Source organism: Sinohyriopsis cumingii, chromosome 1 (assembly GCF_028554795.1).
Source record: "Sinohyriopsis cumingii isolate HCF-2022 chromosome 1, ASM2855479v2, whole genome shotgun sequence".
In the NCBI taxonomy this organism is placed as follows: domain Eukaryota; kingdom Metazoa; phylum Mollusca; class Bivalvia; order Unionida; family Unionidae; genus Sinohyriopsis; species Sinohyriopsis cumingii.
In genome coordinates, this window is record NC_142961.1 from 53289236 (window position 1) to 53305677 (window position 16442).

At 34.0% G+C, this 16442-nt stretch overlaps 1 protein-coding gene across 2 annotated transcripts in view; it reads left to right on the forward strand.

Moving 5' to 3' along the window:
• LOC149806880 (uncharacterized) overlaps positions 1 to 16442 on the forward strand; it is a 204300-nt gene that overhangs the window by 167026 nt on the left and 20832 nt on the right. For both annotated transcript variants that reach the window (XM_089959070.1, XM_089959077.1), the window contains 5 exons: positions 2338 to 2454; positions 5735 to 5843; positions 8201 to 9105; positions 13125 to 13884; positions 15043 to 15242. In XM_089959070.1, the coding sequence (XP_089815196.1) occupies positions 2338 to 2454; positions 5735 to 5843; positions 8201 to 9105; positions 13125 to 13884; positions 15043 to 15242 (2091 nt within the window). The remainder of the gene's footprint in view (positions 1 to 2337; positions 2455 to 5734; positions 5844 to 8200; positions 9106 to 13124; positions 13885 to 15042; positions 15243 to 16442) is intronic.

Consider the following 16442-nt stretch of genomic DNA (forward strand, 5'->3'; position numbering starts at 1 on the left):
GATTAAATGAAGCACGATTACTAAATCTCATCTAAGGTCTTACATGAAAGCTGCACAGCAACATACATAAATATTTTATCATTACTAGTATTATTAAAAGTTTTGATATTTGCCACCTTTAGAAATGTCTAAATATGGTAATATTAAATACAACAAAATGGAATTATTAGAAATAAAAACAATAATCTTTATTAATTTAATTTGAGGGCATTGTGAACATAAAATTGTTTCTTGTACATTTTGCTACATGAAACTGTTTAAAAGTTCAGTTATTTTTATATCACTATACATTGTATACACTGTGCAGATGGGGCACTTAAACATTAAAATCTTGTCCTTGAGTAATATTGTATTCTAGTGGAATGTGTATTTGACATTAGTCTGGAAGTCATGCCAGATATCCAACATTTGCACAGAATATTTTTTAAATCCAAATTGCTCATGTGGAACACTCATGTGAGAAAATCCAGCTTAGAACAAATGTATAGTGTGTCAAATTGGAATCAAAGTCCAAACTCTGCACATGTGACAGTTTGGTTAGTTTTTCTATGGCTCACAAGATTTATCAAAGTGTACATATGAGCTTGCAAAACCTACCCTATTTGCATACATTGTTAACATGGTTCTCATGTGCAGCTTATGAGAAGCTCATGAAAAGTGTTGAGATTTTTCTGCATGGCTAACTCTAATCAACTGAGTGAGAGAAAGGAAAAATAAAACTAAGTGAAAATTGACTAAGTTCTTTTCCATGCTGATATATATAAAAAAATTCTAAGTCCAAACTGTACTTATCCAGGGTTTTCCATGCTCAAAACATTCTGTCCATAGTTTTCCAGACAAGTCCAGCCTTTTCCGTGGACAATTTCCAGAACTTCCATGATAAATTCTACAAAATATTTTTTTTTCTTTAGTTTTCCAGCATTTTCCATGTTTTTCCATGATATTCCATTCGTTTTCCACAGTATCCTATTGAAAAAGTACAGCCGGGTACCTTTCCTGTAGAGAGTAACTAATTCTAGTTTACCCCTTCACTTAACCTTCTAATAGTCTCATCAATAGATTAATTTATACATTTGTTCTCAGATCAATACATCTTTTGGTGAAAGATTCTAGTTTTTTATTTATTTCTATACTTTATCTCCTATACTGCACTTGCATGCTTATATATATATATATATATATATATATATATATATATATATATATATATATATATATATATATATATATATATATATATATATATATATATATATATAAAGACCTACCATGATAATGTTATTTTCTCTTTGTGAGATTGATATATTCTTTAAACCCATTCTTGAAATTTTTTGTACTTTGCAATACACCCATTTCTCTGACATTGCAGTACTCCTTATATAATTTTCATTGACTGATCAAATAAATTTGTTATGACCTTAAAAATCAGTCACTGACCATTTTATTGGCATTCCTTTCATATTAGTTTGACCTTTGTTAACCAAATATAATTGTTGTATAGTGGCATGTACAGATACTATTTGTCATAGTTCAGTCAAAGCCAAGCCTATTTTTTATCATGTAATATTTACATTCATTATGGTCATAAAGTCAGTGAGTAATGCAAGACTTGACCATACTGTGGTAAATACTTTACTTTTACCTTGCATTAATATTCATAATTTATACAATTCCATGATTAATACAGTATACCACAGCTGCTTGTGGCATACAATGTTATTCCACTTACATTTAAAATTTCCTACCTAAAAACACTTGTATAAGATTAATTATCCGTATTTGATAGTTCAGTAAATTAATATTTTGTTGTAAACGCTTCAATTTGGATCAGCATGATTACATTTAAACCAGTGTATTGTGATTATAGTGCTTTCACAATGTATATGCTCAGTGTTTTGAATTAAGGCTATTATACCATGTTTGAGTAGACAGTGTTTGGTTCTGGATGTTTTACACCTTGAAGTGGAGTATATTCAGGTCTGGATATTTTGCACCTTTGGGTAGAGCATGTTCGGGTCTGGATATTTCACATCTTCTTTGGGTAGAGAATGTTTGGGTCTCACCAACAAAATTGCCCATCTGTAACACAAGGACAAGAACATTGAGAATACTATGATATCCCTAAGGTCGTAAACAATAAATATACTGTTTTCTTTTGTTACCTTTGCATGAATATTATGAAGGCACTATATCTCATTACAGATGCTTCCAGGTATGGCCTCTAATTAATACAGGATCAAATCATTATAGCAGTGGTTGATTTTTATTTCTGTATAATCATTACAGTTTCTTATTTTTTGTTTTGTAACATACTGTGCTCTTTTTATTGTGTTACAGACCTCGTCCATGGAGCGGTTAAACCTGTTGAGCAATGAAATAACAGATGGAGGCAGACATAACAAGTCATCCTCACCCTCACTTAAAGATTCTCATAAGCTGTATAAGTATGATAAGGTATTATTAAAAAAAGCAGTGGAAAATGAAGCTTGTATGATGGTTGTTTTATATTTAGCTGTACTGGTCATAAACTAGAAGAGCATATGAGATTACCTTTTGTCCATGGTCCATCCATTGAGAAAGACCATGCATATTTATACAGACATTCATTTAAAGGTCAAACTGGTCCTAAATAAAAATGGTGCCACTTGAACATCCATTATTGGTACCATATCAACTGTCTTGGAAATCTTGTTTTCAGTAAAAGACTTGTTATAGTATCTAGCTGGTACTGAATGAAAATGATGCCAATCTGGCATTTAGTATGGCCAAGATGATGCCAATCTGGCATTCAGTATGGCCAATATGATGCCAATCTGGCATTCAGTATGACCAATATGATAACAGTCTTGCATACCTTGTTATTGCCACTTCTCAGTAGAAGGTCATATCAAGATATGTTGTTGTTGTTGTTGTTGTGGGGTTTAACGCCATTTTTCAGCACACAATAGGCTATACATGGCGGCCAGTATTAATGGTGGAGGAAGAACCCAGGAAAACCCCAGGAAGAACCACCGACCCACGAGAAGCTGCTGGCAAGCTTTCTCACATACCTACATTAGCCGAATCCGAGACTTGAACCCACGCAGACAGAGGTGAGATGGCAGTGATCTGTTACGGAGAGCTCTTCAGACCACTCGGCCACTCATGGCCCCCATATCAAGATATAGTTTTTACTAAAAGACTTCATATGATGTCATGTTTGTCCTGAAGAAGTATGGTGCAACAATGACATCCAGTATGGTTCCACAATGACCATCTTGAAATCTTGTTGCTGTTATTTCAGCTATATGAATGGTCATATCATCATCAGAGTTTCACTAAGAGAGTTCTTAAGATGTCAAGTTGGCCCTAAATAAAAATGGTGATACAGTAATATAGACCTACCAACTTATGATTTTGCCACAAGTCTTACGAAAATTACCCTTAAAATAATGACTTACAGCATAGTAGCAAAAACTATTGAAAAATTATAGTTGCTGAAAAATCAGGATAATTGATTTATCCGTATTTGATATGGATCTGGGTTTCATGTTCGCATTAGTGAAATAAGTCAGGGAACCAGACTAACTTTACAGCTGCACCCCAGACGCTTTAAATTGCACCTATTTGTTGATGCAAACTGTCTGCATGATTAAACTGTTGATGATAGATTATTTTTTCAAAGGCTTCCAGAAAGCGATGCATGTTTAAGACAAAAGGGAAATAGGCCTTAAAAAAGTGTTAATAATCAACACAGAAGAATAAAAAGGATTATTCACATTCTTGTGAATAAAAGCTGGAAAGGACACTATTACGTTTATTGAACATCATGTGCCAATTTGAGTATGTCTCGTAGTGGGAGATATGATTGCCATCATCATGAGAAATGGAAAAAGACTTTCCAAGAATTACATCAAGTTGAGAGATAGCAACAAGCCATTGAGTTGCATAGGGTTTGGAACTAAAGTTTATGCATTTGTACTTGTGGTAATAATTTCTGTCACAAATGAACGGTTCAAACAAATGTTTTTCCTCCAAAAATATCTAAATACAACATAAAACACATCTGCAGACTTACATCAGGAACAGAAAAGTGTGAATAACTCCAGAAATTGGAATGAATCTGATAGCTTAACTTTCTCATTATATACACCGTATAGTTTTGTGACTGTACCTCGTAATAGACCAATCATGACATCGTACACTATTGATTTTGATGAACTAAGCATATTCACATGACCTCACACAACCAGTGGAGACCACATAATTATTCTTGAAATTTCCAGATCCCATCAGTCATTGAGAAAATATGCAATAGGCACCATTTTAAGTCTTATTGTTATGATTATTATTACTAATTGTCAACACATACATAAACATCTATTTATAAATCCTAAGCAGTTTGCATTCTTAACAGTGCCTGGTCACATACAGTTTATAACAGAAGATATTCTTTTGCACATTATAGCCATGAATACACGAATAAGAATTATGAAAATTAGATAAAATCATGTACCAGGAGTTACAAGAAATATAGATATACATAACAAGTGCCCCTTCTAAATGGACAGTATGTCAGCACTATATGGTCTCATTGGCCATCAGAAGTCTTCATTGGTTTGTCCTAAATGAAAATTGATGCTGATCTTACATCCATTATGGCTGCCATAGCGACTGATTTTGAAAATCTTGTTGTGCAAGAATATCAGAGATGGTTTCAACGTATAGTAGTTAAAAAGAAGAAATGTTCTTATCTTGTATTCCTGGAAATTATTTGTGGACAGTAGAACATCAGCCCCTTTGAGGGACTCTTGTTTTTTTATTGGCAGACAAGGGTAACCTCATTTACCTGGACCACTTGTGGCCAGCACTGCAAACACATCAGTAAAAAAAGTAATTAATTTTGAATGTGCAGATATAAAGACTAGAGACAGCAATACAAAGTGCAGATTCTTTTTCGGGGTCAATATTAGCATTGCTGATAGGCAATTTCTTTTAATTCATGCATGGGTGCTTCATTTTTGGCTTGGATTTTATACCTCAAAGCCTAATATATATGCTGTTTACTCCATGATGCTAAGAAGGTACTTTCTGTATGTTAGCCTTTCTGGCCTTTTTACTTTGAAAAGCCAGTCAAGATATGTAATGAGACAATTTAAATTCTAATCTTGAGAGGAAATGATTTTTAAAGAATGGTTATATCCTTTTATACTCTCGGACTACTTCTTTGTCTTATCAGAGATGCTGGTAATTAAATATTTGTTTTCAAAATACTCTGTGAAGTTTTCCATCAATTCTTTGTTAAGAGATAAAGAGATAAAGAGATTTAAAACATAATTTAGATTCCATAGATTGCTTCTGATTATTATAAAGGAATTTGCTCTGTCAGTGTCTCACAAGTTATTTTCATTCTTTTGATCTTGTGTAATGTAGTATTACCTGTGTAATGTAGTATTACCTGTACCCTCCAAGTCATTGATGTTCTTAATACTTTGATTTGGTACTTAAAAATTTGACAACCTGGAGAGATACAGTACAGAAAGATACCATGAATTGATAAATAACTTGATTGTGTTTGATTTTGTTTGTGCTATGTTCATTGATTTCCTCTAGATATAATTTTTTACCTTGCTTGCATGGAACAGAAAAGAATTATAAGCAAATCTGTGTGGTTACCTTTTAAAGAAGAGTTATATTCAGTACCTCTTTAAACATTATATGTATTCTAGCAAGATGCATACCTTTTCTCCTTTAGGAGAAATTTGCAAAGGACAAGGCCAGGCTGCATCATACTGCTCATTCTGTGGAAAAAGATCATGGTTCCTCTCACCAGAGAGATGATAAACCAGACAGATCCAGGAAAAGTAAGTTTTGTGAATTCATCAAGCATTGAAAATTTACCAAAGAAAAAATTCCAAGTAGAAATAATTATTGTAACTTTACTACTTGTATTTTTTAGATTCAAAACATAATGCAGATAAACACACATACCTGCCATGTTCCCAGACAATGTTTTTTTTTGTTTGTTGGGTTGTTTATATTTGAAGGCTCAGAAAGTGTGTTTTGTGGTCCCAATGGTGGGGGAGGGTAGTTAGCATGACCCAAAATGTGACATCATCTGATTGATAAAAAACTTATCTTTTTATATAAGTTTATAGAAAATTATGAGAAAGTCAAATGTGATAAAGAATAGAAAATAAAATGTCTGTTTCTTTGAGGCATTTAATACACTTACACAATATATAGTTGGTAGATTTAACAATGTCCAATACCATCACCAAAAACATGCACATTCATTTGCCAGCACTCGCATAATCACAAAGAGACAGACATTAAATAAAACGTATACCAAGTTTCTGTCTTAAGATCCTTTGGGCACTGGAATATTTTATTAATTAGATGCTGTCTTTACTGAGCTCAATAGTTTGGCATGGTGGTGGTGGTGATGGTGGAAGGTAATGCAAGCATCAATGTACTGTTGTTCAGACTTCCCCGAAGATCCTGTTGAATTGTTCCTCAGCATAGAAAATGGTCTTTCCACATCAACATCGCTTTGAGGGAGTGTCAAATATGCTGGGTAGTGTTGCTGAGTCAGCAGTTGTTATGCACTCCAGAATAACTGATTTCATTATGGTGCTTGCATTGTGTGCAAAATATAAATTTAGTTTTGCTGGGCTTTGCTTACATTACAGATGGCTCATCTTTTATTGAGTCACTGCTTCATTTCTACATTTAACCTTCAGAACTGAATCAGATGTGTACACAATTCCAACTACCAAAATAGTCCTGTTTTGTGATTTATATATGGAGTAAAATTGGTGTTCACAGAAACATTGCCTCTTATGAAATTGGCAGTAATCTTAATAACTTTTTTCTTCAACACTCATCTCTCTGATTTACCTGATTGCTTAAGCTACATTAAAAATCAAAATCACACACAAAGATATTATATGCTTTGAAGTTACATGTAGCTCCCTAACTAAATACATGTACATATGCTTCTCACAAATAGAGTGTCCCTCTTAAAAGGCCAGCCGCTCACTGATAAGGCCACTTTCCTGGTACATAATAAATATATATATATATATATATATATATATATATATATATATATATATATATATATATATATATATATATATATATATATATATATATATATATATGAATGACATTTCTGGTGGCGGAATGATACTGTCTTTCATGAATTCATCAGAATTTGTTTTTAAAAAAGACCAACCGACAGTGAATACACAGGTGTTCTGCTCTGACAGGGATAACTACAGAAAGTATGAGTGTTGTGAAGGATTTAATTCAAGGAGAGAAAAGAGGAATTTTACTTACCATCCACACACAGAGGTCAGTCAAAATAAATATGTTGATTACTAGCATGTGACCAATAATTTGACACTATTTCATCGGAAAGATCCATTACTAGACAGTACCATGACTGGTTGATCTCCGCTACCAGAAATGTATTAAAAAAAAACAAAATGCAGAGATCTTAAGGCATACAGTACTCGGGCCAGGTGTCAGAATAAGCGGATTATGATATAACTATGCACTGTTGAGGTGGTTAGCCAATTTGAACAATGAATTTGTTTATCTAACAATATATAAATTCCAGTGCATTTTATATCAAGTTTGCAGCTTCCTTTCATGGTGCCTTTGAGTTTCTTCACCCAAGTTGTAGATACAAGTTTAAACAGCCAACAATATTGGAGAGGGGGGGAATTTTCAGATGGTATATTTTGTCGCCAGTAAGGAAAATAAATCTCAACTTTCAACATCGGCAAGACACAGCATGATCCCTGAATAAACTTTTTACTTGTTATTTTTTGTACTTTTATGAAGAAAAAACTCTTTAGAGATAAATATTTGTAAATGAAATTTCAGGAGCACAACACTATCTTCTTATATTTGGATTCGCTCATCCCCAAAATGATAATAAACTTTTTCAACGTTACTTTTCATACTTTTAAGAAAGAAAGAGTAAAGATTTTGTGAGAGAAAAGTACATGTACATGAAATTTCGGGGGCCACACCACAGCTGCGTTATATCCAAATTTTTGTTATATATACAAGTTGAATCTTACAAAAAATAGTCATTGTACTCTTTCACTATGATGCTCCATGAGATTCATAATTGTGCAATATTAGTTAAAAGATCAACATATTGTAAAACTTATGAAATCCACGACTAATTCTTCTTCTGTTATAGGTCCAGATAGTAAGTCACACAAAAATGAAGATGATGATGGTGGATTTAGTCATTCAAGAGTAATATCCCTTGGGTCAGCTCCTGATATTCCTACTCAGTCATTGTGTGCCGAAAAAACAAGCAGACCTCTCTCAGGATTTTCATATTTATCTCCAAGTGAACTTTCCACATCATTATCTCATCAGTCAGAAAGACATAACCATTCACAAAGTCATCATTCACATCGCCATCGTCGTATGAGAGACTATGATTCTGATACAGGGTATAGGAGTGATCAGGAAGTATTAAGATTGCGCCGTCAACAGCAGTTAATGTATGGCATTGGTACAGATCCAGCAAATCGTAGAGACAATCAAAGTGACATTATTCCTGCTGTTAGACATAAATCCCATCATAGAGATGGATATTCTAGTGATTTAGAAGGATACAAAAATAGACCTGTTGGAGTCAGTTGTATGACTGCTCCGATTCAACAACAGCACAATGCAAATAGTCTTCCATATAATTTGAATCAGCAGACACAAAGCCATTCTTCCCAAAAGACATATTTGACTGAAAATGTAGTCAAAAGTGATGAGCTTTATTCACAAACTGTCGGCAGTACAAAAACTATAAGCAATCAAAATTTAGTGGTTGGTGGGGGTAGTGTAGGAGGACTTATTAGTTCCATAAATCCATCATACCCACCACGTTCACCTAGTCCATTGCACAAAAGTCGGATTTTGGATCAAAGTACACCAATATCACCCAATCCAACACAGCCATTTAGCTTCCCATCTGATCACAACAACCCTAGCTCATTGGAGCAGAAACCCATTGAAAAGTCAGAAGAATGGAGGAAAGATCTTTTCAACAGTGTTGAGCAGTGTAGGATAAATAACATGGAACAAACAAAGAGATATCTTGTGAGTATATCTTGTTTACTTATTACCCCATTAGTTTACCTTTTTATTCCCAAAAAACTGCTGCATTAATTGTTCTATTACAATTATCTTTTCATTTAGGCCATTTCTCAAAATGATTTAAGTTGGAACCGATATCATAAGCTGCTGACCAGTTGTCATCATTCACATGGTACTGTAGTATATTCATATTTGTTTTATTTCAGGGAGTGTATTTTCCTTTTTCATCCAATGTTTTACAAACTGATGGATCCTGAAATAACATTAACTTGATGCTATCCTTGGAATAAATGCATTTCCTGTGCATAATTTATTGCACATTTAATTTTGTTATGCATACATTTATTAGCTGTCCACAGCATGTACGTCTAATAAAATAAGTAACCCCTACTGTTTCTCCGTATTTGTCTCCTGTTGTAGCATTCCAAATATTTACCAGAATTTTGTAGTCATAGGGCATCCTGCTCGAAAATATTTGTGCCTATTTGAATATTTAGGTCACCATGCCCTAATAATTTGGTTGCTTTAGACATTGAGAGCAGAAATCCATTGAGTGAGAACTCAGTGCTAGAAGATGACAAAAAATTGAAGGTTTCAGTAAAAGCAAAAATAAGAGTAATTTTAAAGAAAGTTATATTTAATAGTACACCTAACACTGTCTGACAGCAATTTTCATTTTCCTCAGCCTTAGGACTGTCATTAAATTGTGCTGTCTTGGAATTCCATTAAACATCTCTCCTTATATTGCCTGGCCTCAATTTCACTGATAAATGGACAAAACAATATTTTGTTCTGATGATAGATTATGTTTTATGGTAATAAAGTATTAGCTATATCTGTGTTTTTGGTAATTGGACTGACAGTAATTAGCTGTGTCAGCATTTATGATAATTGGACTGACAATAATTTTATTACCAACAATATTTTCCATATTTGTCTTCATGTCTTAATTTTTCCAGATCTATACCATTAATTGAGGTTGATTGTACAGGTCATGCATTAGATGGGTCATTTTAATAAGCCGCATGCCAGACTAGTCATATATAAAGATGGTCACTTAATGTAGGAACCAGCAGTCTTACAAAAAAGAAGGGATTTTGTTGTGAATTAAATTTTACTTGCCAAATGTTTCTTGCAGAAAACATGTTACATGTATATACTTTTACCCAGTGGTCAAAGAAACAGAGTGACTTGTAAGATACCCAGCTCTACCACAAGAGAAACCAGTTAAATTCAGCACACTTAAATAGCAGCAAACCGGTGGAAATGCATGCTCAAGCCAACTAAAGAATGAATTAAAGAATCTCCTAGACTTCTGAAGGGATCTCATGATCCTTTGAAGTTTTTTAACAAGTTTGGAAGTCTTGAGAGTATGAAAAATGGAGACCATCCTCCCCTCCCGACATTGTGCCAGGGAAACCTTTCAGAAGTTGCATACTTTCACCACTTCAGTAAATATGTCTGATCCCATAGTACAGTGGAATTTTAAATGCAGATATTAGTGTCATTAGTCTTCTACTTAAAGAACACGAGCCAACAGCTGACTGCATTGTGGAGAGTATTGTAAAAGAAATGATAATATTAAAAACTTCACAATGTACAAGAAATACTGATAAGGCTACTGGAGCAGTGTCCATCATCATAAAGAATAAAACAAGCAGCCATATTAATTTTGGCACTGCTTTACAGCCATTTGTGTACTGATGCACAGAACTTCTGCACTTTGCTCGGTATATCTTTATTCTAATCAGTCATAATGTGATCTTGGCCGTCATATTGAACAGATTAGCAGCACCTTTTATTTTACTTTGCAACTTTAACAGCCACCAAATGCTTTGGGGCAGTGAATATATAAAGGAGAAAATAGAATACTTTGTTTCAATAAACAATCTTTGCCATTTTGAGAGCTTGGCATATCCAATACCCTATATATATATATATATATAGACACACACACACAAAAGATATTCCAGTATTTTGCTTGGGATACAGTACCAAACACTGACAGTTCCTAAACATGTCAAGAAACTCTGGTTTGATGATGCTTGCAAAGATGCCACCAAAAAAATTAATAATAATGTCCTTCAGAATATCAGTGCAGTTTTCCATCTGAAAATCTGAAGAAAAAATTCAACATATCGTTTGATAGATCAGGAGGAAAACACGTAAATCCTATGTCTCTGGATTCAGCTCTTATTCATCTATTGAATCTGATTGGAATATGGTGCCAAAAATCAAAAATAAAAAGTAGCTGCATCAAACACTTTAAAAAATTGTCACCACTATATCAGAAATCTTGCACATTGGCCATGGACAAATTCTTCATATGAGAATTCTGGTATCTTCTGCCAAAGTTTTACAGAAAAGATTCCTCTAAATTTTAGATCTGTTAATACTGAAGACTAAAATAACCAACCACTGTCAGAAAATTTTGAAAGTCATGTAATTCGGAAATTGGTAGAAGAAATTGGTTAAAATTTTAAAAATCTAAAACTGTTCATATAGACTTCTGCAAATTACACTGAATTCCTGATGGCCCAAGGTTCTATCTTGATGGCTGTCTTATTCAAGTTGTGGAGGAGACCCAACTATGAGGACTGATTTTAGGCGGTAAGCTAACTTCACAATCAGTGAAAAGCCAATTTAAGTTAACATGATGGTTGGGATCCACAAATGCCATCATGTTACTCATCATGTGATATCCAAACACATGGTAGTGAACTGAAGAAGGTATTGCATATATATCCTCTTTGTCATGCCAAACAGTGGCCTTCATTGACACATTTTTGAAGTTAGATTTATGCATATTAAACAGCAGATACTTGAGATCATGATTAATTATTTAATGGGGGGGTGGTGGCAGAAAATCAGACTTTGGTACATACATACACATATATAAGAAAATTAGCAACTCACCAACCAGTCTTGTTTTATCCATAATAGAATTTCCATCAAAAATATAGAAACACAAATTCTTGAATTTTCTGCTTGATTTCATTTGAATCAAACCTTCTGTGGAAGCAGTAGGAACCATTTTTCAATCCATGAATTAACCAGTAGGTACAAAAAATATTATATTTTGCAAAATCAAAAAATGTATTCCCAAATTAATAACTGAATTCACAGGATAAAGAAAGGACATATGTGATGGTAAATAGTCCAATACCAGTGCTTTTTCTGACTACATAATAATGTGTAGTAGATATTTTAGTAATAAACATGATATTCAGTCTGTTTGCCAAGTAATAACTTGGAAGAGCTAATCTTGGTAGAACTTCATTGCATTCTGAATTGACCAAGAAAACATATAGTGATGGATTGATTGTATCCGTGTTGAACATGTTGATAAGCACTGTTCCAGTTGAATTGCACACACTAGGACAGACTCTTGCATTGACACTATCATAGACAAAACTCTTGCAGTTGAAAATTAATCTCAGAACTAGCCACCATTTTTATGTCAGAATCCATGGAGAATATTTGCACACCTGAATAATTTCACAGCATGGAATTGCTAAAATGATGGATACAATATCTTAATCTGGCAATTTCATTGGAAAATACAACAATTTAAATTTAGTAAATTCTTTTCCAAATTTAAATTGCAATTTTTAATAAAAATATAACAAAGGATTTTTAATGGTTTCATTTGTTTACAGTGTGTATAAAGTTATAATTAGACTGAATTCCAGTCAGTTATTTCTGTGCATGTAGATAAGAACTTGCTCATCATCAGCATCATCCCTTGTGCAATTTGATGAATGTATCTTTATTGCTTGCAACAGATGATCAAAGAAATGTTTAATGGTAACCTAAAATTACATGTATCATCAACATTTTTATGCATGTAAAGAAAATGATCTCTCAAGCAACCAACCTAAAATTATTAAATGTTTGTCAAATACAGATATAAAAGCACCTTAAAATTATTTGCCATGTTCTGTATTATATTTCTTCTCAGTTAAAGTTATCCAAGTTTATGTGTATGGAATTTTTTTTTTAAGATTATTTTTCTGTTACAGCCAAATCCACAAAGTCATCAATCCAATTTGCCCCCAGGTGGAAGTCCCCCACCCTACAAACCTGCTCCCCCTTACTCTGCATCCCCAATACAGAGGCAGCTTCCCTCCACCCCTCACAGGACCTCGCCTTATGGCAGGCAGCTAAGACAGTCTCCCTTGAGAGAATTCCAAAGGATGCCAGATATTCAGGAACACACAGACAGTGCAAAAAATGACATGAAATCAATTCCAGAAGACCTGTTAAGGTCAAAAACGCAAAATGGATATCACCATGGTGATTATCAGAACCAAGGTACTCCCAGTATGGGTAGTGACAAAGCCATTGCAGTTAGTAAGCCATATAGTTCTTCTCAACCACTGTGTTATGAAAATCCCAGTGCCTTGACATTTCAATATGGGTCAGATTTAATGTCAAGGACACCTAAGTCTCAGGTTAATAGTCAGACCAATGATTCATGGAAGGATCCTAATGTGTTAAATCAAAGGACGCCAAGTACTTTGAATGATTCCCCACTTAATGCTAGAAGTTTTCGTCCAAGAAATTCTCCATTGATTGGAGTAGTGGATAGATTTGGTGGCATTGCTTCCTCAAACGGGTACTTGCAGGATGTTCCCAGTAATATGGATAATTCATTCCAGGATGTTCCCAGTAAATTTGATGACATAGCAATGTTTAAAAATGCTGATCCAGCATCACAGATGTCAAGTTCAACAGATAGTGGCTATGTCCAGGGGCAAAATACATTTGACAAGTACTCAGGTTTGTATTGCTGCATGGAAATTAACCAGGGTATATTAATCTAACATATCTTGTTGAAATTTTTATGCTTTAGCCTTTTTTGGGTAAGAATTGGAACAGTAATGTTTTGCAAGTTTGTTAAACCATCTTTTGTTTCATTTAGATCAGTTAACTGTAGAGAGATGTGATATATTGATCCTTGTCTGTAATTTAAAACACCAAACATCTTGGTCATATACAATTAATCATTGTGTTTATCTCATGTGCTTAAGGCATTGATACTAAGGGATCAGTTAGTAACAACAGGGGGGCCCCGAGTGGCCGAGTGGTCTAAAGCGCTCTCCGTTACAGATCACTGCCATCTCACCTCTGTCTGCGTGGGTTCGAGTCTCGGATTCAGCCTATGTGGGTATGTGAGAAAGCTTGCCAGTAGCTTCTTGTGGGTCGGTGGTTCTTTCCGGGTTTTCCCGGGTTCTTCCTCCACCATTAATACTGGCCGCCATGTATAGCCTATCGTGTGCTGAAAAATGGCGTTAAACCCTAAAACAACAACAACAGTAACAACAGGAGTGTTAGTGTATCATACCAGCTAAAATTGTTCGTTTACAATTTTTTATGTCCCAGCCTGATTGTGATTTGCTTCTTGTTGAGTTACCTTGTCAATCAGTCTGATTAAGTTACATGGTATTTTTAATCAGTTTCTAGGGCACTAGGTAGCATGCATATTATTTCGCAGAATACTTGTTGTCTCACCTGGAAATGATAGGTATCATATATCTTGTACAACAGCAGTGATTAAGTTTTGCATATAAAGTTTTTGCCTGTGAGATTGGGGTTTAGAATAGGATACATCAGCACACAGATGTGTATGAGACATTGGATTTAGTACAGAGTATGCATCTTAGTAAATAATGACCTTTTTCTTACTTTAACATTGTATTTTCATTGTATTTATCATACTTTATTTATGTCCAGTGTTGATTTTAATTTTTGTGACTTTAGTATGAGATCTGTGAATTAAAAAAATAGCCAGAACTTAGAGCCATAAGTATAACTTCTAATACAAAAGTGAAAATTTGCACACGTTTGAATTATTTTTTAACTTTAATAACACAAAATTCTGATGATTTACAGTAAGTTTTTGTTTACTGTCACCTGTCATCATGTATATATTATCAGGTGGATGTGGAAAGTCACCCTCACAGGGCTCCCCCTCCCCAGAACAGTATAATTCTGAGTCCCCCTACACAGCATCACCACACCGGGACATAGGAGGTCCCTCATCAAGGGAACCTACTCCAGTCAGCACCCTAAGTGAGGTCAGATCAGGCAGCGATAGCTCTCCTAGAGATACTAGCAACATGAGAGCTTGTGAAAGGGTATGCAGGCATTTACAATTTGTACCAGTGAATGTTTATTCAAATCTCATTTTTTTAAAAGAAACATTTTCAGTTTTAGATTTTAAATTTAACACTCTATAAGTTTTTGTACAGTTGAACTCTGTCATATAATGTGACATGTTTCAGACTGTTTTTAAACCTGGTAAAAATGGTTCTTCATGTAGGAAAAGAGTCCTCTTTTGAGCAATGTTATATTTATTTAACATAGAGCACATGCATTGCCCACCATGATAGTTTGTCAGTTGGTAATAAAAGATAATCCTGGCATAATGTGGAAGAAGATGGGCTGTAGATGCATTGTATGTTAAAAAGAAAATCCTTCTTCATTTCTGCTCAGGAAATCATCCATGAATCACAAAAACAACAGAAATTTCTGAAAGAAAATTGGAATGAAAAAATATGTTTAGTTTAGTCATAATGAAGTTAAGAAATAATAATCTAATGCATTGTACGCTGCCTTCATTCATATGCTATGTCAGCAGAGATTATTGAGGTTTAAATCAAACTTTTAAAAGTAATTTAAATACATTTATGTGAAAAGATTGATTACATTAAATAAATAAGTAAATCAATATTTGGGTTTAATTTTTTCTGTTTGCTACCAGGAAAACAGATTTTATTATGGAAATGGATTTGAAGCTTCTCCTCATGTGGTACTTAATAATAATCTATTATGCTGTAGTGTGAAGGCCGCAATTAGCGTATTTAATTCTGGTGTCAGAATTCCAATCCATGGGCAGGTGTGTGTGTTGTTGAATGAAGAAAAATTCAAAGTAAAATTACACATCATAATTATGTCCTTAGAGAAGGTGATGCAAATGTTATGTGTATAATACAACAGGTGATACAACTAAGAAATCTCATTCCTCTGCTACCATTTGCAACCAGGGTTAAAATAATACATGTGTACAAGAGTCCTTGCAGATAAACATTGCAACACTTAACTTCTTTTCGAAACTTAACAAAGCATAACACTAGAACACCTATAACAAAATGTGAAAGCAAACACTAGAACACATATAAAACAAAATGTGAATAAGCAAACACAAGAACACCTATAATACAAAATGTGAATAAGCAAACGAGAACACCTATAATACAAAATGTGAATAAGCAAACATGAGAACACTTATAATACAAAATGTGAATAAGCAAACACTAGAACACATATAATACAAA